At 38.6% G+C, this 22,645-nt stretch overlaps 1 protein-coding gene across 2 annotated transcripts in view; it reads right to left on the reverse strand.

Annotated features, from left to right (window-relative positions):
- EDIL3 (EGF like repeats and discoidin domains 3) overlaps positions 1 to 22,645 on the reverse strand; it is a 458,360-nt gene that overhangs the window by 237,101 nt on the left and 198,614 nt on the right. For both annotated transcript variants that reach the window (XM_023215003.3, XM_023215004.2), the window contains one exon: positions 8,730 to 8,858. In XM_023215003.3, the coding sequence (XP_023070771.1) occupies positions 8,730 to 8,858 (129 nt within the window). The remainder of the gene's footprint in view (positions 1 to 8,729; positions 8,859 to 22,645) is intronic.

A 22,645-nucleotide genomic window follows, 5' to 3' on the forward strand; every position in this document is an offset into this window, starting at 1 on the left:
AAAGAAAGAAAAAGAGGAAAGAATGAGATTAATTCTTTATTAGGGAATATTGGTTTTCTAGTGGAAAAGTATACTGTACAACCACCAGCGTACCATAGATACACCTGATAGCAATAACTTAAGCATACCCTAACAATGACCCTGCATGGCATATGCACCCAACAACAATGACAAGCTAGGTAGAGGTTGCCAGTTGGAGGGCATTAAGTGTAAAATACTGTATTAACTGCATGCTTTCTGCAGGCAGTGGTGGCTTTCCTGTCCAGCCTACTGCCACTGAGCAGCACCCTATGTAATTTCCCCTTGATATACCCTGTCTCCTTTGCTGCCTTTGGGTTTGCTCTTCAGCCTCTCAAACCCAGTGCCATCCCTACTAAAGTAAACGGAGGTCCAGCATGACAACAGGAGGTGAGAAAACTCCATGAGTGCCCAGAAGATAGGATCTGAGAAGGAGAAATCTGAGATAAATCCTAGACTGGCCATGTATGTCTATGTGGGGCCTGGTAGCTGCTATACTTGATAGATGGGGCCCAGCGCTTGAGTATGGAGGAGTCTTGAAAACGCTGAACGGTCTGGAAGAGTTGTTGCAGAGTGTGGATCTGACTGAGTGAGGGTCAGATGCCTGAGCTGTGGAAGTTACAGTTGGCTGGTGGCTTCTGATGCTGCTCCAAGCAGCCATAGAGGCTGAGCTCATGGTGCAGGTGAGGGTCTGCCAGTTGCAGGACGAGCTGTGACTACAAAGAGGTGCCAGACAAAATGGAGACCCTAGCTTGTCAGGTAGCTTATATGAAGAGTCACCAACTCCCCTGAACCCACTGGAAGCAGAGTCGCACGACTGCCGCCACCCCTGCCCCTCCCCCACCCCCCGGAAGACAGCACACCACAATGTGGGACGACCCCACTGTAGAATTGGTGGACATAAAAAATAGGTTCAGGCAGAAGGGTAGAGAGTCAGTGATGGGGTGGCTTTTCCATCTGTAGAACATGGCGGCAGAGGCTATTATATTCTCCAGACCCGAGATGAGTAAAATGGCAAAATGGCGTCCATCACAAACCACCCGACCTTGACGCAGCACCTCTGTGGTGCCAGTAATGGAGATGGGGCCATCCCCCTCCTAAGCTGGGTGAGTGTTGCTGCAAGGTAGCCAGGGCAAGTGAAGGAGACGTCCCTACGTGGCCTTTGTGATGACAGACTATGGAGGAATTGCAGGGCGCTCCTCCAGGAATTAGGAGTGAAGCATGCTATCTATGCTCAGCATTGCCAAGGTCCCAGCAATGAACTTTTCTTGCTGGCATGAAAGGGACCATCTAAGAATCCCTGCCAAACCAAAGGTATGGTGTACTCCTCTGTGGGTGTGGTTGTTGCGGGGGGGGGGGGGGGGGGGGGGGGGTGGTGGTGGTGCACTGCTGGGATGAAAGACAAAGGAGCCCAGGGAAAGGACACAGTTGAGGGGCCCATCAGGGTGGCCTGTTGAAGATATGGCATGGCATGCTAGCAGGAATGCCTACTGTGAGGGTGGAGACAGCCTGATGCTGTCTTGGTCAGACTATGGCAGAAGCTCAAGCTAGAACAGAGGTTCTCTAAAGAGCCTCAGGCTCAGTCCACCCCTCTCCTGCAGAGGGATGGCAGGAGTAGGCACCTTTAGACTTGGATGAAGGCCAAGGCTTCAAATTTCTGATGGGAGCAATAGTGGCTAGGGTGTCTGAGGACCAGAGGCCATATGTAGAACTAACTATACATTGGACACCTAAGAATAGGCTGTGCTTGCCCTAGTGGATACTAGAGTAGAATGCACTGTCATGTATGGTAACATTCATCATTTCCAAGGGTCTAAAACAGCAATAGATGGTTATGGAATGGAGGGGGTACCTATTTTCCATTGCACTTTTGATATGCTGGTTTCTAAGATTTTTTCCAGCCTGTCGGCTGCAGCCCCCACTTTGTTGTCCCATTAGTCAAATGGAGGATGGATGGTTGATGCAGAAAGGGTCCAAAGTTCCGGCTTTTTGGTCAGGTGCTTGGGTGTCATCTGGTTAGATGGTAGGCAGCTAACCTCTTCACTGACTGGGCACAGGCTGTGGCCTCTCTCTCGAACAAGACAGACTGTTAGGCCTACGGAGAGCTGCCACTCTCCACCATGGGCCTGCCATGGCACGTCCAGGATCAACTCCCAAGTGCTTGGAAGAACTATCTTTGCAGTGTGATTGTTATTTGTTTTTTGTTGTAGTTTGTATTGCTGCTGCCACATCTGGCAGCAATGGTTCTCTGCATACCTGGTGCCGGGAAAAATCACAGAAGAATGATATGATAAAAATGTGAGGGCCATTCAAGGAGATGCTGAGCTGAGGTGTATGGTAAATGCACCTGATAGCAATAACATCTTAAGCTAGGTTGAGATTGCCAGGTGGAGGGTGTTAAGTGAAAATGCTATTTACACTGTATGCTTTCTGTAGATGGTGGCAGCTCTGTCCAGCCCGCTGCTACAGGACCACACTGTATGTAACCTCCATGTCTCAATAAACCCCATGTCTCATTGCCTCATTCTGGGTCTCTTCTCTGGCCTCTCAAACTGGTGCCATCCCCACTGACATTAATGGCAATCCAACACAACAAAAAGCTAAAAGAAGCCATCAAGTTAAAATTATAAAGAGTAACTTAAAGTAAGAATTAATAATAAGAGGAATTCTAGAAAAGCATGGAGGTACGTAGTGTGCCTGAGCCTCCCCTGCCTTACAACACAAAATGTTTCCTAAAAAAATTGTTTTTAAAGGAAGGGAAAAAGTAAAGACCAGTAGGAATCCCCATTATATTTTAAAGTATTAGTCCATTAGGCATACCTAACTTTTAAAAGCTTGTAAAGTATGTTCGGAAATGCCTCATCTGATCTTAACAAACATCTGTTTAGGGAAGCAGGACAAAGGATTGTTAATGGCAGTTCTTAAAGAACTGTTATTTCCACACTCAATGGTGTGAAGTTTTCAGTCAGTGCTTGTTGAAGTGAACTGATTTACTAGATGAGAAACCTTAGGCACAGATCCATTAAATGCCAACTGATGCTTCATCAGCTCACCAAGATAGAGCTGCATCAGAAACTCAGGTCCGACCAGAATTCCTCCCCTCACAGCATGGTTCCTCCAGTATCATTTGGAGATTGAAGATAGTGGTCATTCCTTAAGTCAGTAATCCTCAAGTTTGGTGTACTGAAGGATCATATGGATGCTTTTAACTAAATTCAGGGTACCAACCAAAAATTCTGATTCAATAGAGCTGAAGTGGGGCCAGTAATCTACATGTTTAACAAGTGTAACATAGAAGACAAAGCATGTAATTGCCAAATATGTGACTAATGCAATTAAGAATGATCATTAAAACAGCAAATATCATTGACAAACTCTGAGAAAAGTAAAATATGGAAGTTACAAAAGGGACTCATGACCCCAATAAACATTGGTTAAATGTGTGACTGCATTAATCACTAATATAAAATTAAGACCAAACTGACTTAAAGTAGTTAGAATATACAAAAAGAGGGGAGTTTTTGATTGTTTTTTTCTGGCCAACTTTATCGGTGGTAAATATACACATATATATGTGTATATATGTGTGTGTGTGTGTGTGTGTGTGTGTGTGTGTGTGTGTGTGTATGGAAGCTTTCTATCTTGAGCTAATGTGATAACATGGGCCAATTCTCTTGAACTGTCCTGTTTCTTTCCAGGCTCAGTGGGCTCCCAGATCAGCCTTCCTTTCTTGAAAAGTAGGAACGAAGAAAATGTGTTCTTAAAATGAATCAAAGTCTGTGGAGCTGTGCAAAGATAAAGAAGAACATATAGCATGCCTTCTGTGGGAAGATGGGAAAGAGTTCTGGGAGTGAAGAAACAGCCTTTCCCTATGGCATTACATTTGTTACCAGGCAATAAATAAAAAATAATCACTCTAGCCAGTCCCAAATGCAGCCGCCAGCACAAAACTGCTTGCTTAAAAATGCTTTTCAAAAGTTTGACCTGTAGACAATTTTGGTGCTCAATTCATTCTATAATTTACACACACACAGATGTGTATGTATATATATGTGTGTGTGTGTGTATGCCTGTGTGTGAGCACATGCATGTGTGTGTTTCACATTCTTCTATGGCATTTGAAAATATACATATGTGTGTGTGTGTATGTATGTGTGTATGTGTGTATATATATATATATGTAAATGTAGTAATTCTATACCAAATCCAATACTAATCATTATTCTTATAAAGTTATAACCTCATGCTACTTTCATTACCATAAAAAGGACATCTAATAGCTGAAATCCAAAACACAATGAGTGCTGGTAAGGATGTAAAACACAGGGACTCTCATGTGTTGCTGGTGGGGATACAAAACGACCATGTGGGAGACCATTTGAAGGTTCTTTTACAAAATTGAATGTATTTTTACCATAAGATCTATAAACTGCACTACTAGGTATTTACCCAAATGAGTTGAAAACTTATGTCCACACAAAAACCTGCCATGAATGTCTATAGCAGCTCTATTTATAATTGCCCAAAACTAGAAGTAACCAAGATATTCTTCAAATGCCGAATTTATAAACAAACTATGGTACACCCATAAAATGGATTAATACTCAGAGGTACAAGTAAATAAACTATTAAGTCCTAAAAACACACGGAGGAACCTTAATATCAGTCTTAAAAGGCTACATAATATGTGATTTCAATTACATGACATTCCAGAAAAGGAAAAACTACAGAGACAGTAAAATGATCCATGGTTGCAAAGGTTGAGATAAGTAGGAAATGATACATAGGTGTACAGGGGATTTTTAGTTTAGCGAATCTGCGCTGTATGATACCGTGATGGTAGATACATGATATTATACAAATATCAGATCCGATAGAACCATACAATACAAAGAGTGAACCCTAAACTATGGCCTTTAGTAATAAGGTATCAGTACTGGTTCATCAGTGATAGCAAATGTACCACAGCAATGAGAGATGTTAATAAGGGAAATTATGTTGGAGGAGGGATATATGGGACTGTGCACTTTCTGCTCAATTTTTTGGTAAACTTAAAATGCTCTAAAAATTAAGTCTATTAATGATAAAATCCCAAAAACATTTTAAAAAGCATATGTAGGTAATAATGCTGATGCTGGAAATATTTTTTCTAATTTGTCACATATTGATAAAAAAAGTTGTTAAAATAGACCTATTAACTATATATTTGTCACTCCTGTATCATGAAATTTAAAGTCCTTTAAATGTCTAGCTATTTTCCAAAAGGCATTTAGTTAACATTCTGTCATATAGGACAAAATTTAAAAGTCCCCTCAACATAGCTGTCTCAAGAATTGTTTAAATTTCTTTTTACAAATGAAATGTTCACGCTATATTTGTACAACTTTCATTTTTATTGATTTTCAGTATAGTTTTGCTTTTCACAAACCTAAAATATTTTGCCTATATTTATTGTTATGTAACTGAACATGATAGTTGCTCAGCTATGAAACTATCATTTTTGGCTATTCAAAGCCTTATGCAGCATTTCTCAAATTTCAATGTGTATGAGAGTTAACTGGGTATTATTTTGAAATACAGATTCTGATTCAGTTGATTTCAGGTGATGCCTGTTTATCTGCATTTCTTTCTTTTTTTTTTTGTTTTGAGACAGAGTCTCGCTCTGTCGCCCAGGCTGGAGTGCAGTGGCCCCATCTCAGCTCACTGCAAGCTCCGCCTCCCGGGTTTACGCCATTCTCCTGCCTCAGCCTCCCGAGTAGCTGGGACTACAGGCGCCCGCCACCTCGCCCGGCTAGTTTTTTGTATTTTTTAGTAGAGACGGGGTTTCACTGTGTTAGCCAGGATGGTCTCGATCTCCTGACCTCGTGATCCGCCCGTCTCGGCCTCCCAAAGTGCTGGGATTACAGGCTTGAGCCACCGCGCCCGGCCTATCTGCACTTCTAATAAACTTCCTGAAGATCCTGATGCACGAGTACATTTTGAGTAGCAAGGTTCTAAATATCTAGATTATAAAACTATTACCACCATGAAAAACAAACCCAGATACCTAGCAATCCTTACAAGAGTTTAAAGAGCTGTTTTTCTGTTTTTCCTAGCTGAGGAAGCTGCCAGGGCCCCTAGCACTTCTATAGCTGCTTTCTCAATATATCATCCCTTTCAATTTCATCTATAAAGAGGAGGGCTTGCTAACCTTTGTACCGTGAGTAAGCTATCCATGTATTCATAATACTCATGATTTATATGAACCAGTTCAATTGTCCAATTTGTATGTCTGAAATCACAGAAAGACCAAATGACCGGCTCAGGGTCACTTATTTAATAACTGTAAAGGTAAGGTCTCAAATCTAGGTTTCTGCTTCCAAATCCAGTCCTTTTTTCTCTGTTTTCTGTTGCTTCTAATAATGCAATGAAGAAAATAGGGACTAGGTGGTTTAGACAACAAAATCCAAGTTCTGAATTGAATCTCTCAGCCTTGGGCTTCCCACTGCAATTCCTAACATGGGTTTAAAATATTGTTGTGGGGGTGGTTAGATGTATTAAGGGGAAAGATTTCTTTGTGCTTTGAAGTAACTCTTGAAATTCAACCAAATTATATGAATTTATAAGCTTGTTTGAATATAGTATGAAGCTATGAGATAAAAGACTTGGATTTCCCACCATGGAGAATGGGGGAAAAAATTATTTATTTATTCTGTTTTCCTAAACCTGATAGTCCTCTAGAAAGAATTCATGGCCAACTATGTGTAGGAGTCAGATGCAGGTGGACATATACCTGCTAACACCCTTCTGGAGCAACCTCACTTATATAACCAAAAAAAAAAAAAAAAAAAAAAAAAAAAAAAAAGACAAATGGTGACTCGATGTCTTCAATGGGACTTCCAGGCCATTAAAGATAACTAAAACTAACCTGACCTTCCCAACATGAAGAAAACAAGGTCTAGAAATGTGAAAACAATTTTGTACCACTGTATAGATATTTTTAATTAGAACTAACATTTAAAGTTTCCCAACTCTTGGTTTAAGGGCAGGCCTCAACTTCACTCTGACTTCAACAGTAAGTCATGGTGGGAGAGTTAATAAATGTGAACTACTTAAGTGACATCAGGGTTCTATACATGTCTTCCACATATTGTCCTTCCAAATAGGGATGTATTCTAACAGTAAGCCTTTAAGTATACTTGTACTTTAAGTATAAAGCCTTTACATACTCTCACCTACTGCCTCCTGGATCCCATATAAAAACAGGAAGTTAGGATAATATGACCTTAGGTATAAGACTTGCTTCTGAACACTGGACAGCAGCCCATCATGAAAATCCGTTTCTTCCAGAGGCATCCTCTGTAAGTGTGTGTGCTATATACAAGAAGCTCAGAATTAAGGGGCTCCATTGGGGTGGCCAGTCTGTTTCCTTCTGGGCACTGCTTCTGATACCACATCACAAGGTAAGTAAGGGTAAGTAATATTGTCTTCATGGGATTAAGTGAACGTCAGGGCTCCTGAGATTCTGGGCTTCTATCTCTATCTTTCCAGGGCTGTTTTGAAGTGTCCATGTGTGAAGGCTGAGCAGTGATGCTACCATTAGGGAGACCTAGCTTTGGCACCTCTGGGCCCAACCTGAGAAACATCCACAGCCTTTCATTTCTTTGTTGGTGATCTGAGCTTTTAGGGACAATTACAAGCAGTTTAGATGGCAGTTGTACAAAGCACACATGCCCATGCGCTACAATAGGTTTCTATGGAAATTCTACAAACTTTTGGTCATGGCATGTCTCCAGAAAAGTACAAGATACTCCCCAAAATCACAGAGCCAGAAGGTGCTCTGTTTTTTCTGATGCTTGGATATCCAGCTCTAGCTGACAAATCCAGCTTTGCCTTATTGTTCTTAATACCATTGTCTTACCCATCGATACAGAAATGGGTTGCCTATTCCTTCCTCACTCTTCCTACTATGTGTCATTCCCCTGTCTCTGATCAACATTGTGTCCCTCCTTCAAGACTCAGCTCACTGTGGCAACCTCTGTGAGAAATCCCCCTGACAGCTTAGAGTTGGCTGTGGCCCCTCTGCTTGCTGAACACCTACAGCACTAAGGCACCACACTATTCATTTGGCATTTCTGTTCATCCCTCCTTCTAAGAAGAAATCATCACTAGTGGGATCTATTTTCTTTAACCTTCCAAGATAAATAAGAATTGGGATTAAACAAAGAAGTGCAGGTAGTATATTTATTGAGCATTCAAAGATTTTCACACTAAAAATGCCAACATGTAAGAAGGAGAAAACTGGCTTAAGGGCAGGGTGGCAGGTTTTTTTTGTTTTGTTTTGTTTTGTTTTTCTGAGTATCATCTCTGAACCTAATCACCAGAATAATTTTTGGAAAACTTAAAGGATGTGACTTTAGGACAAACATGAAAGAGACAACAGATATCAGTTTAATGTCAAGTGCAACTTTTGGCAAGGATGGTGGGGCATTAATAAAAAGGGCTGACCAGAAGACTACAAGCCTCCCATGCCACTGGGAGGATTGAAATACAGTCTAGGAATCCTCCACTGTGGCCATGGTGTAATCCATGGGAGAGAAGCAGCATTAGCCAAATGCCAGGGCTCTCTTCTGCTTCTAAGATTCTATGATTCTATTATAAACAAGAATGACTATGGCTTGTATACTTTGTAATCAATAATAATAAAAGCACAATGACTATGAATAACTTACTGTGCTGACAGTGAATCCCATTAAATCCTTGGGGACATTTACAAACATAGCCTATGAATGTGTCACCTCGATATGCTTCACTTATTTCACAGGTTCCTCCATTATGGCATGGATTAGGAATGCAGGGACCTGAAAGACAGAAAAAAATATTTTTGCTTGATGCATATTCTTAAAAGTCGGCATTAAGTCAACATTTTACAATTAATAATTTTACTGAAAAAAGTGTTCTGGATATTAGTAGCATAGGAAATGTACTGGTTGTATGAGCTCTGGAGACTAATGGCCTGGGTGTGGATCTTGGTTTTACCACTTCACAGTCATGCAGTCTTGAGATATATACACACCTTCTCTGTGCCTGTTTCCTTTTCTGTTAAATGTCAATACTAAAACATTTGCCTTAAGAGGTTATAATACAGATGAAAAGAGTTCATACATATAAAATACCCGGAACAGTGTCCGTCACTTGTAAAGCGCTCAAAAAATTATTAGTAGTAAATTAGATATTAAAATTTCTGAATTGTAGAATACTCCTGTGTGTTTCAAAAGTAATACTGTGTGTTTAAAAAGTAAGTATAATAATAATATAAAAATAAAAATAAAAAAATTTTAAATGTAATACTGAATAGCAATTTCTGGAGTTGCATTCACAACTCCACAATTTTTTTGTCCCCTGCTGGTGCAAGTAGCATATGGCTGTAACCACACAAACCAAGTGAATTGGAGAGCTGGTTGCAAAGCTTTTATAGACTATGAGTTTATGGTGGAACATACCTCTGGGGAAGCATATTTTCTGCCAATCTAAAAGGAGCAGTTCATCAAAAGTTGCATACTTAGAGAAGAGGGACTGATGGCCATTTTTAAACTTTGAGAAAGTAACAGCAGATTATTTAGTAACTGTGGCTGCTAATGAAAGTGTGGTGCTGCTCAGAGCTCTCTTGGAGAAAACCAGCTACCAGGAGTGTGGTTAGCTGACAACATCCAACTACTGAACCACAGGATCTGCTGTGGCAGCATTTATTTCAAGGCCAGCCTCCCCGGCCAAAAACTAAATACCAAAGGGGCATAGAGTTAGCTGGGCCAATCATGCCTGACCTGGGATTTCTCTAATGAACATTCTGTACTCTGAGGTGCCCCACTGGTGTGGCTGAGATTTTTCTTAAAACCATAGCAGTTTGAGACTTTTTCTATGCAATGTTCTCTCCTTCCTTTTCTCCCTTCAAAGTGACAGGCTGTGTCACAGTCTGTAAGCTCATCCTATCTACTCTTGCTCTCTCTCCCCTTTGTCCATCACAGACATTCCCCCCTAAAAATCTTTAACACTTTTAATTCTATCTTATTGTCTTCTTCCTGCAGGATGTTAATTGACTCAGGACAGAAACCAGACTTGAGATCGTGAAGAAGGGAAGACTCAAGTTGAAGGAAGGAAAAGTTCTCCCTGGGAGATGAAAAAAGACAAATACAAAAAACGATAGTTTTCTCTAATTTAGTCTGTACTTATTTTAATTGGACAGAGTACAACATATTTATAAGGAAAAGAAAAGCCAATGAAGAGGAAGTTAAGATGTACATATTAGGAAAGGAAAGCAAGGGTAATTAAACTAAGTGTCTGACTATGTATGAAGAGGTGATTTTGAAAGCCCTAGAAGATTAGTTCAGAAAAGGAGTGAGTGTGTTCAGCTGAAACAAGAAGCAAGGTAGAAGAGCTGGACAAATGAATAATAATAACTTGAGGCAACTGGGTTGGGGCAAGGGTATTAAATAGAGAGTGCTATAGAGAATGACTCCTCCTGCATGGGTCAAAAGCACTAAAAAAAACAAGGGCTGGATGAAGTGGCGCACACCTGTAATCTCAGCACTTTGGGAGGTTGAGGCAGGCAGACTGCTTGAGCCCAGGAGTTCGAGACAAGCCTGGGCAACATGGCAAAACACCGCTTCTACAAAAAATACAAACGAAAAAAAAATCCAGGCATGACGCTGTGCACCTGTAGTCCCAGCTACTTAGGAGGCTGAGGTGGAAGAATTGCTTGAGCCTGGGAGGTTGAGGCTGCTGTGAATTAAGATTACACCACTGCAAACCAGCCTGTGTGATAGAATGAGACCCTGTCTCAAAAAAGTAAAAGTTAAAAAAAAAAGAAAAGTATGAGGAGGAAAAAAAAATCACCATCATCACTTCAAGCACTGCAATTGGATCTCAACCATGGGTGAGGACTTAGAAGGGAGGCAAATTTGTCCTGCACTGGGGCAAGATTTTATGAATCTATTTCTTCTTCTGAGAGGTGTATTTGACCCTCCATTTCTTTCCGTTTAAAATGTTATGAAATTCAATGGTTGTAGAGTCTAATAAATATACACATGGAACAGGAAACAATGTGGCAACTGTTCAGTTCCCGAACCTTGACTTCCTGATAGGGCTGATTTTCAAAAAGTAAAAAAGATTCAGGGTTGCCTGTTCACTCTGATGGTAGTTTGTTTTGCTGTGCAGAAGCTCTTTAGTTTAATTAGATCCCATTTGTCAATTTTGGCTTTTGCTGCCGTTGCTTTTGGTGTTTTAGACATGAAGTCCTTGCCCATGCCTATGTCCTGAATGGTACTACCTAGATTTTCTTCTAGGGTTTTTATGGTATTAGGTCTAACATTTAAGTCTCTAATCCATCTTGAATTAATCTTCGTATAAGGAGTAAGGAAAGGATCCAGTTTCAGCTTTCTACTTATGGCTAGCCAATTTTCCCAGCACCATTTATTAAATAGGGAATCCTTTCCCCATTTCTTGTTTTTGTCAGGTTTGTCAAAGATCAGATGGTTGTAGATGTGTGGCATTATTTCTGAGGGCTCCATTCTGTTCCATTGGTCTATATCTCTATTTTGGTACCAGTACCATGCTGTTTTGATTACTGTAGCCTTGTAGTATAGTTTGAAGTCAGGTAGCGTGACGCCTCCAGCTTTGTCCTTTTGACTTAGGATTGTCTTGGCAATGCGGGCTCTTTTTTGGTTCCATATGAACTTTAAAGCAGTTTTTTCAAATTCTGTGAAGAAATTCATTGGTAGCTTGATGGGGATGGCATTGAATCTATAAATAACCTTGGGCAGTATGGCCATTTTCACGATATTGATTCTTCCTATCCATGAGCATGGTATGTTCTTCCATTTGTTTGTGTCCTCTTTGATTTCACTGAGCAGTGGTTTGTAGTTCTCCTTGAAGAGGTCCTTTACATCCCTTGTAAATTGGATTCCTAGGTATTTTATTCTCTTTGAAGCAATTGTGAATGGAAGTTCATTCCTGATTTGGCTCTCTGCTTGTCTGTTACTGGTGTATAAGAATGCTTGTGATTTTTGCACATTGATTTTGTATCCTGAGACTTTGCTGAAGTTGCTTATCAGCTTAAGAAGATTTTGGGCTGAGACGATGGGGTTTTCTAAATACACAATCATGTCATCTGCAAACAGGGACAATTTGACTTCTTCTTTTCCTAACTGAATACCCTTGATTTCTTTCTCTTGCCTGATTGCCCTAGCCAGAACTTCCAACACTATGTTGAATAGGAGTGGTGAGAGAGGGCATCCCTGTCTTGTGCCAGTTTTCAAAGGGAACTTTTCCAGTTTTTGCCCATTCAGTATGATATTAGCTGTGGGTTTGTCATAAATAGCTCTTATTATTTTGAGGTACGTTCCATCAATACCGAATTTATTGAGCGTTTTTAGCATGAAGGGCCGTTGAATTTTGTCAAAAGCCTTTTCTGCATCTATTGAGATAATCATGTGGTTCTTGTCTTTGGTTCTGTTGATATGCTGGATTACGTTGATTGATTTGCGAATGTTGAACCAGCCTTGCATCCCAGGGATGAAGCCCACTTGATCATGGTGGATAAGCTTTTCGATGTGCTGCTGAATCCGGTTTGCCAGTATTTTATTGAGGATTTTTGCATAGATGTTCATCAGGGAGATTGGTCTAAAATTCTCTTTTTTTGTTGTGTCTCTGCCAGGCTTTGGTATCAGGATGATGTTGGCCTCATAAAATGAGTTAGGGAGGATTCCCTCTTTTTCTATTGATTGGAATAGTTTCAGAAGGAATGGTACCAGCTCCTCCTTGTACCTCTGGTAGAATTCAGCTGTGAATCCATCTGGTCCTGGGCTCTTTTTGGTGGGTAGGCTATTAATTGTTGCCTCAATTTCAGAGGCTGCTATTGGTCTATTCAGGGATTCAACTTCTTCCTGGTTTAGTCTTGGGGGAGTGTAAGTGTCCAGGAAATTATCCATTTCTTCTAGATTTTCTAGTTGATTTGCATAGAGGTGTTTATAGTATTCTCTGATGGTAGTTTGTATTTCTGTGGGGTCGGTGGTGATATCCCCTTTATCATTTTTTATTGCGTCTATTTGATTCCTCTCTCTTTTCTTCTTTATTAGTCTTGCTAGCAGTCTCAATTTTGTTGATCTTTTCAAAAAACCAACTCCTGGATTCATTGATTTTTTGGAGGGTTTTTTGTGTCTCTATCTCCTTCAGTTCTGCTCTGATCTTAGTTATTTCTTGCCTTCTGCTAGCTTTTGAATGTGTTTGCTCTTGCCTCTCTAGTTCTTTTGATTGCAATCTACTCATCTGACAAAGGGCTAATTTCCAGAATCTACAAAGAACTCAAACAAATATACAAGAAAAAAAACAAACAACCCCATCCAAAAGTGGGGAAAGGATATGAACAGACATTTCTCAAAAGAAGACATTCATACAGCCAACAGACACATGAAAAAATGCTCATCATCACTCGCCATCAGAGAAATGCAAATCAAAACCACAATGAGATACCATCTCACACCAGTTAGAATGGCAATCATTAAAAAATCAGGAAACAACAGGTGTTGGAGAGGATGTGGAGAAATAGGAACACTTTTACACTGCTGGTGGGATTGTAAACTAGTTCAACCATTATGGAAAACAGTATGGCAAGTCCTCAAGAATCTAGAACTAGATGTACCATATGACCCAGCCATCCCACTACTGAGTATATACCCAAAGGACTATAAATTATTCTACTACAAAGACACATGCACACGTATGTTTATTGCGGCACTATTCACAATAGCAAAGACTTGGAATCAACCCAAATGTCCATCAGTGACAGACTGGATTAAGAAAATGTGGCACATATACACCATGGAATACTACGCAGCCATAAAAAAGGATGAGTTTGCATCCTTTGTAGGGACATGGATGCAGCTGGAAACCATCATTCTTAGCAAACTATCACAAGAAGAGAAAACCAAACACCGCATGTTCTCACTCATAGGTGGGAACTGAACAATGAGCTCACTTGGAGTCAGGAAGGGGAACATCACACACTGGGGCCTATCATGGGGAGGGGGGAGGGGGGAGGGATTGCATTGGGGAGTTATACCTGATATAAATGATGAATTGATGGGTGCTGACGAGTTGATGGGTGCAGCACACCAACATGGCACAAGTATACATATGTAACAAACCTGCACGTTATGCACATGTACCCTAGAACTTAAAGTATAATAATAATAAAAAAAAAGATTCAGGGGATCTGTGATTTTTTTTTTTTTTTTGTCAGCGCCACACCAATTGAAAACAATATATTTATTTAAGTACACAGTTTTGTGCTGTGAAGCACGTATCAATTAAATTATCTAACACCTGCCTTTGAGGTGGTACATTGCCAATATCTGAGACAGGAAAAAAGGTGAATGACCAATGACTAGTTATAGAACAATTTGAACCATTTTCTTTCATTGCTAAAAAATGAAAATCATGCTACAGGACCTATCTCTCCTTCTCCTCTTTCTCAGTTTCCAATTCTTCTCTCCTCACAAATTAATTAACATTTGATAGTGCCTTACAATTTATAAACTCTTTTCACATAAATCATCTCATTTATTCTTTACTATAACTTAGGTATTTGTCATTATTATCCTCTTTTACAGTTTTTCGTTAAATACTGAAGGTCAGAAAGACTATATAATATTTCTCAATCAATATCTATCAGTGACCAACTGAGGCCTCAGACTAAGAATCTGGGATTCTAAAACCTGTACTTCTCAAAGCATCAATTAACTGGGGAGGGGAGAATGAAATCATAGTGATGTTAGAGTTTTGACTCATCAATTCACTTCAAATGAGAGTAAAAATGACAGATTGTAAAATTAACTGATAACTGATAGCAAAGTATATAACAGCTAAAGAAAATAACATATAAATAACTATAGTCAAAAATTATATAATTTTAAGCAAATAAGAATCCTTGGAGATCACTTAATCTCACTTTTCAATTTTGCAGGTGAGGAAAAAAACTCAATATGAATTCAGAAATGTTCCCTAGAAACCACTTAATATGAGAAAAATTAAGTTTAAGGACTTGTTCCTAGGAGGAAAAATAGTTATTTAAACCAAAACTGGTAAGAAATTACTGAAGAGAGTGGAGTAATTTACATCACAGAGAAAATAAGTCTCTCTTCTATGCTCCTTCACACTTACAGGGTTGGACGAGGGAGAAATAGAAAATGACGGAAACAGTAAGTCCTCTGCGAGTTCTTGACAGCAGTTAAAACAGTGATTCCAGGCCAGGTGCCATGGCTCACACCTGTAATCCCAGCATTTCGGGAGGCAGAGGTGGGCAGATCACCTGAGGTCAAGGAGTTCAAGACAATCCTGACCAATATGATGAAACCCTGTCTCTACAAAAAATACAAAATTAGCCGGGTGTAGTGGTGCATGTCTGTAATCGCAGCTATTTTGGAGGCTGCTTTAACCCAGGAGATGCCGGTTGCAGTGAGCCAAGATGGTGCCATTGCAATCCAGCCTGGGCTAAAAGAGTGAAACTCCATCACAACAACAACAACAACAACAACAAAAACAACAGTGATTCCAAGGAAGGAGGTCAACGGAAGTCTGTCTAACAAAAAAGGGGCAAATAGGAACCTGGAATCCATGATGCTATTTACTCAGGCCTCCTGTGTCTTTGTAAAAGTGAAACTTGGCTAGAAGGTGAGAAGAGCAAGATGACCTAAATGGATCTGCAAAATAAAGGGAAGAACTGGGGAATGGATGCAGAAGACTGAGAAGCAGAAATTCTAAAAGGAAAGGCAGAAATAAAGTCTTCAAGGAGAGACAGAAGTCAAGCAATGTGCTGGGAGGCTGTAATATGTGATGAAAAGTAGCTAGTAAGAAATTGTGATGTCCAAAATTCAGGTTTAAGTTGTTTGCACAGATGCTATGTGAATTGCTTCTGCTGGAGCATTGAGCTCTACAATAACAACTGCTAAACACATATGCCTGTGAGTGGTACTTGGGGAAATCAAGGGGAAAGGGCTGTACTGTTGATGTGGCTTATCCTGGCAAAAGGGGAAAAGTATTGCTGCATGTGATGCCCAAGAGATTCAAGAATCCAATGGGTTCAGGAAGCTGAAGATAGAGCAAACAGTGGTTTCTTAAGTCTCAAATATTCTGGACACTTCCTGAGGGCACAGGTGAAGCCTGTCCAGCAATCTTGGGGCAGCCTCTGGGATTTCCAGATGATGTGAATTGGTACATTGGAGCTCCTTTTATTTACACGCCAAAAGACATCATGACCTTGGCTGACATCTGGATTTTAGAAAAAGATTACCTGTTTCAGAGGTTATGGCTGCTGTTATTTTTCATACTCCAAGAAATTCAGCAATTTTCATTTAATGGATGAGGATGGAGTAAAGCAAAAGGGCTTGCATGCATACTAGACAATATGAGTATACATATTATTTTTGCAATGCTTTGTAAGACTATAATCTTGTTTTAGAGGCAATAAAGTGGGCTCAGGGAGGATAAGTAACATATCTATCTGAAAAAACGTAGATTTTAACACACTCTGCCTAACTATAAAGTCTATGCCCTTTCCGTTAAGCCACATTTCCTACCATGTTGAAAATCTGTGTATTCATATGTTAGTCTTCACAGATGTAAACAGAATCAGCATGAATTCACTAAGCACGTTGCTACAAATAATACAGGACTCCAAATCCTGCGCAATGGAAACATTTCAGAGTATTTTCAGGAAATGGGTCACGGTGTATTAGATATTATGAAAAGAGATAGACTCTGTAATTATAATGTGAGACTGATGTTATGTTCCTTGTACACACTTTTTTTCAAGTACTCATGACAAAGTGTTGAAATGAATGGTTTCCTATTGCTTTTCCCTACTAGACCATAAATTCTGTGTGGGAAGACTTATGTTGGCACACAGTAGGTGTTTGATATATTTTGAATAAACAAGGATATGGAAATAATGAGTGATAAAAATTATATTTGCTGTCTACATTGTATTCTAATTTTAGGTTTATGACATCATTTTCTTTTGGATTTTTTTTTTTTTTTTTTTTTTTTTTTTTTTTTTTTTTTTTTGACAGTCTCTCTCTGTCACCCAGGCTGGAGTGCAGTGGCTCCATCTCGGCTCACTCCAAGGTTCTTCAGCCTCTCGAGTAGCTGGGACTACAGGTGCCTGCCACTATGCCTGGCTAATTTTTTGTATTTTTAGTAGAGACGGGGTTTCACCGTTTTAGCCAGGATGGCCTTGATCTCCTGACCTCGTAATCTGCCTGCCTCGGCCTCCCCAAATCCTGGGATTATAGGCGTGAGCCACCGCGCCTGGCCTTCTTTTGGATTTTTACTCAATAATTAAGTTAGATATTTTCTGGAACCTTTCTATACCTTTCAAGCTTCAAGTCCTTTAATTTATAATTAGATTCCAATGTGTTTTGTCTCTAATATGGTTTAAGCTTCAAACGTATTACACTGAATTGTAAATAACAGACCATTAGAATGTATACTTTTGCATAATGATTACATGTATCTTAATTCTTTGGCAAATACATAATGAAGAAAAATGTAACTTGTATAATCTCATTAACAGTGTTTTAGTCACCTAATTCAACTATTTCTATATAAATAAAAACATTCACTTTATGCATGAACAAACTAAAATGATCAGAACACACGTTAGTATATAAAGATAACATAATAAATGTAGTCCAAGGTCTCAACTTACAAAATTTGCTTCCTAGCCAAAAGTTATGTTTGAGGTTCAATAGCAACAGTTTCCAGTTTTATTGCCCCAAGTGATAATAAGCAGGCTATTCATATGAGAATTAGGGATCCTGGAAAACTTTTGTCTTTGGGGTTACCCCCATTCCATAATCTTCTCTATTTTGATACTAAAAAAACATATTACTTTAAGATCTTATGACACTATAAGCAACAATAATCACGTATAGCATATAGTGTTGCTTGTACTGGGAGGACAAGAAAGAAATGGACACTGCCTAGTATGCTACAGAAGGTGTTTCCCCTGCGAATTTCAGGTTAAATAACATTTATTCATTAGGTACTCGTTATGTGCTGGACTCTGCTAGTAATTTGGGATAAGCACTTTGTATGGTATTAAAATTGTCAGCAGCTGAAAGACAAATCTCACATCAGAAAAATATCCTTAGTTATCTATTTATAACTAGGTATCTCATTTTTTAAGGCAATTTCAATGGCTATCCTTTACTGTGAATACTATGCTTGGTATTAATACATTTCTTTGTTCACATAATGGTTCCTGGAAATTTAATTCTAGGATTGCCTAGTGGCATCATATTAAAACATGAAAATTAAGAATTGGCCATATTCTTAATTTTAGTAGCCAAAACTTTAGTATATTTGAGGCATCTCATATATTTTCTATAACATACCAGAACACACACATACATAAGCACACATGTATATCACTCTCACACTACTTTGAAACAGTTTAATAGCAGATCAAAGTTTGAGAACAAATGCGTATTACTCAACCACTCAGAGCCTGTAAAACAAAAAGAAGACAAGGGCAATCTCAATTGCTTTCACCTCAAAAGTCTTGTAAAGAAGTTTGTCTTTCTATGCATTAGGGCATAAAGAAGAAGTATACAGAGTGGTGACTATAAGCTTGTGTTCTGGTTAGTATTCATAAAATTCCAAATTATCTGATTAGACAACAATTGCAATATCACTCTTAACCATGAAAGCATAAATGGACTTTCAAGATACAAGAGGCTTTAGGGAGTTTTAAAATCAATAATGCTGTAATACTTTTGCAGGTAATCTTTAAGTAGCTCCTAACACAATGGGGACAGCATATGATCAATATTAATGAACAACTGAATTCAACAGCATGCTTTCCAGGCATTTTTTAATGCAAGCTCATATAAGTATGTCAACGAGATTAATTGCTCACAAAAGTAGTAGATCTATATGGTTTGCTACTTTTCTGCATCTATCTCCTCACAATTCCAACAGTAGATTTAGAGTTAGTTCCATGTGTAATATGATTAGCTTCTCATACATTTAGAGACTATGCCCAAATCATGAATAACTTACAATACATAAGCAGATTATTAGAAAGTAAACAGGTTAACATTCTCCAGTGATAATATGTACTAGACTTTGGTCAATTTTTAAAAAATATGCCCCCAAAACATTGCCAGTTACATATCAAAATAAATCTACACTTTATGTAGTAAGGAAATGTCACTAAGGCAATGGCAATAGCATAGTTTTTACCAGTTGTTTACAAATAGAGTAAAATAGGAATAGCTATGACCCCAAATTTCACCACAAATTCTCATGTTAAAAACACATCAAAGTTATCTTACGGTGTTGCTGTTACATGTAACTTTCTTTTTTTTTTTTTTTTTTTTAAACATTTTGGCAGTTGCCATTTTGAGCCACTGTCACTCTATTTTAAAAGCAGTTGTAAAGAAAGAAATTACTCTGGGAAGGCTCACATGATTGACATTTGCAAACTATTTTTTAAACACTAGTTGTTGCTTCTCGTCCTGCTCTTTTTCCTTCTCCTTTGTACTCTTCCTCCTTTGTAAATGTAAATGTGCAAAATTCAGCCATTTGAGGATAAAAATAGTTTATGAGTATTTTGAATATGAAGAAAGACCTAAACTATTTTATGATACAATCTCAAACATTCCATCATAGTGGAGAATCAGCAAATTTAATATATTTTTCATTAAACAAAAAAGCATTTGGATAGATTATAAAAATTGAAACCTGAAGATAGACTTTTCCCCCCTCAAAACCTGTTGATAAATTTTCTCCTCAAGAATACTGGACTATCTTTATATACATCTGTCTATAAGAAGGCACTGAGATGACTAGTGAAGATGCTTTAGAGGTTCTTGTCCTTGTTTACATTCCTAGGTTAATGTAAAAATGTGCCACAAATGTGGCAGCTTAAAACAATAGAATTTTATTCTTTCAGAGTTCTAGAGGCTAGAAGTCTGAAATCAAGGTATCAACAGAGCCTGTGAAGGCTCTAGGAAAATATCCTTCCTTGCCTATTCCAGATTCTGGTGACTCCTGGCATTCCTTGGTTTATAGCAGCATAACATGAATCCCTGCCTGTCTTCACAGGCTTTCTTCTAATTGTCTCTCTCCTCTTCTTACAAGAACCCACCATAAATCAAATATGTCTTCATCTTTAGATCCTTAACAATTTTTACCCACAAAGGCCCTATGATGGGCTAAACTGTATCCTCCCCAGAACTTCTATGTTGAAGCCCTAATCTGCAGGATGCAAATGTGACTATATTTGGATACAGGACTTTTTCAAAGAGATAATTAAGGTTAAATGAGGTCATATAGGTGGGCCTTAATTCAATCGGACTGATGTCGTTATAGGAATAGGGCATTTGAACACACATAAGAGACACCAGTAATTCTGCCACACAGAGGAAAAGCCAAGTGAAGACACAGCAAGAAGGCAGCTGTTTGCAAGCCAGGGAGAAAGGCCTCAGAAGAAACCAAATCTCCAGAACCTCCAGAACTCCGAGAAAACCAATTTCTGTTGTTTGATCCATGCAGTCTGTGGTATTTTGTAATGGAAGCCTTAGCAAACTAATACCCTGTTTACAAATAAGGTTGTATTCAGGGTTCCTGGTATACATGAATTGGGGTTAGGGAGCACTATTTAACCCACCTTATGGTTCCTGTGTAGTTGTTTTGTTATAGCATTGGAGTTGATTAAGTAAACCAGAGTTTTATGTATTTGAATTGTCTGGCAAAGCACTCATATTATCAATATGTAAAATCGTAGCTAGAATTAATTTTACTTGATTCTCATCACAGAGTAGTGGGGGATAAGCTTTGATGGTGCTGGAGATCAGGAGAGCAGTCTAAATTTTGGGCAGTAACTAGATAGAATCCAGAATTGGGTACCCAGGGGACATCAAGGAGAGCCTGGCACTGCATGACAGGAGGAAGCATTAAGAGAGGAGGATTTCCTGGGGTTAATTTTCATTCACTTAAACTATTATTTAGAGTTGGGCTTGCTAATGGCAGTATTCTTTTCAGGCACTCAGCAACTTTCTGAGAAAGTCTTTATATATTAATTCCACAAACATATGTAATCATTGTGGCACAGTAGTTGATATCTCCTTTTCTCCAATAAATAAATATCTTATTAAACATGAATATGACTTTAAAGAAAATTAATAACCAATTACAGTAAAAGATCTATCATTTTGCAAAGTGATAACTATTGCTACAGCTACACTCTGTTAAGAGGCAGCCTCCCATTCTTTCCCCTGTCCATTCATCCTGCACACTGCTGTGAAAACAACCTCCCTAAACCACTACTTGCATAATGGCAATTCTCAGCCAGAATGTTTTATCACTCAAACAGAACTCTATATCAATACTCTGTAGTCACTCTGCATATACATTTTTTATCCTTCAAAACATGCTGTCTGATTTTGGGCATCTTTGAGTTGGCCAATATTATTTGCTGACTGTGTGATGTTATTGCTTACATAAAAATTAGTAATGAACATACGACAAAAACAATGTTGCTGCTTGGTTTTCTTTCAAAGACTAAGAAAACTAAAGCTGACATAATATACTTAATAATAAAGCTAGTATACAGAAGCCTTTTGTGACTTAGTGAATACCATATGAAATTGTTATCATTTTTGAATTTAGTAATATAAGGTCCAGGTGCATTTTGAAATCTTTGGCCAATGGGATAAACATGAACACTCCTATAATCTAAGAGAAACACAGATGGCAAAACTATGGGCTATGCTGATAATCAGTATATTTTTATTTTTCCTGATGACCTTCAGAATAACAGTAATGATTCCCATGAAAAATTTATTGTAAAAACTTTGGAAAAAATAAATGTAATCCAACATAACTCATAAAGCACACATCAAATAATTTTCCTCAAGCTAAGAAAATTCCTTAAAAAAGTCTTTCTTTTTAGATCAGGGAGCTATTTCCAAAGAGAATCCTGCAAATCACTTTTTTAAGAGGTATATCTGTCAGAACTCACAAGCCATTCATTATACAATACAACTAAAGTTTAAGAATACACATCATCTTGCAGTGCAAAGTGCTAAGATATCACTCAAGTTTACCATTAGCTACCAAAGTTTGTTTCATTTTCCACATATCAATTAGACAAGGCATAAGTTAAAGACAGACCAGAGACAAGTATTTCTACATATATATATATGTATTTAAATTTATGGACTTTGGAATACCAGGCTGTAGGAGCTATCAGAAGCTTTTTGATTAGGTTTGCATGGTGTGTAGCTATGGAGGATGTGTAAGAGAGGGAGATCAATTAGGACACTATCCTAATAATACAGTTTATTGGATGCATCATTAAGCATCCATTCTAGGAGTAAAAAACTTATGATTTTGCAATTATTAAGTGTTTATGAAGGAAAAGCTGCTTTCTTAGAATGAAATACTTCAATTAATCTTTTGAAAAACAACAGCACAAAAAGCATTTTGACTAATGAGTAACTACTTGGTGTTGTTCTGGGAAACTATTTGGAGAAGCCTGAAGTTAATGGCTATAAATTTAGTTCAGTGTGATAAAGCCCCTCACATA

This window comes from Piliocolobus tephrosceles, chromosome 4, assembly GCF_002776525.5.
Source record: "Piliocolobus tephrosceles isolate RC106 chromosome 4, ASM277652v3, whole genome shotgun sequence".
Lineage (NCBI taxonomy): Eukaryota > Metazoa > Chordata > Mammalia > Primates > Cercopithecidae > Piliocolobus > Piliocolobus tephrosceles.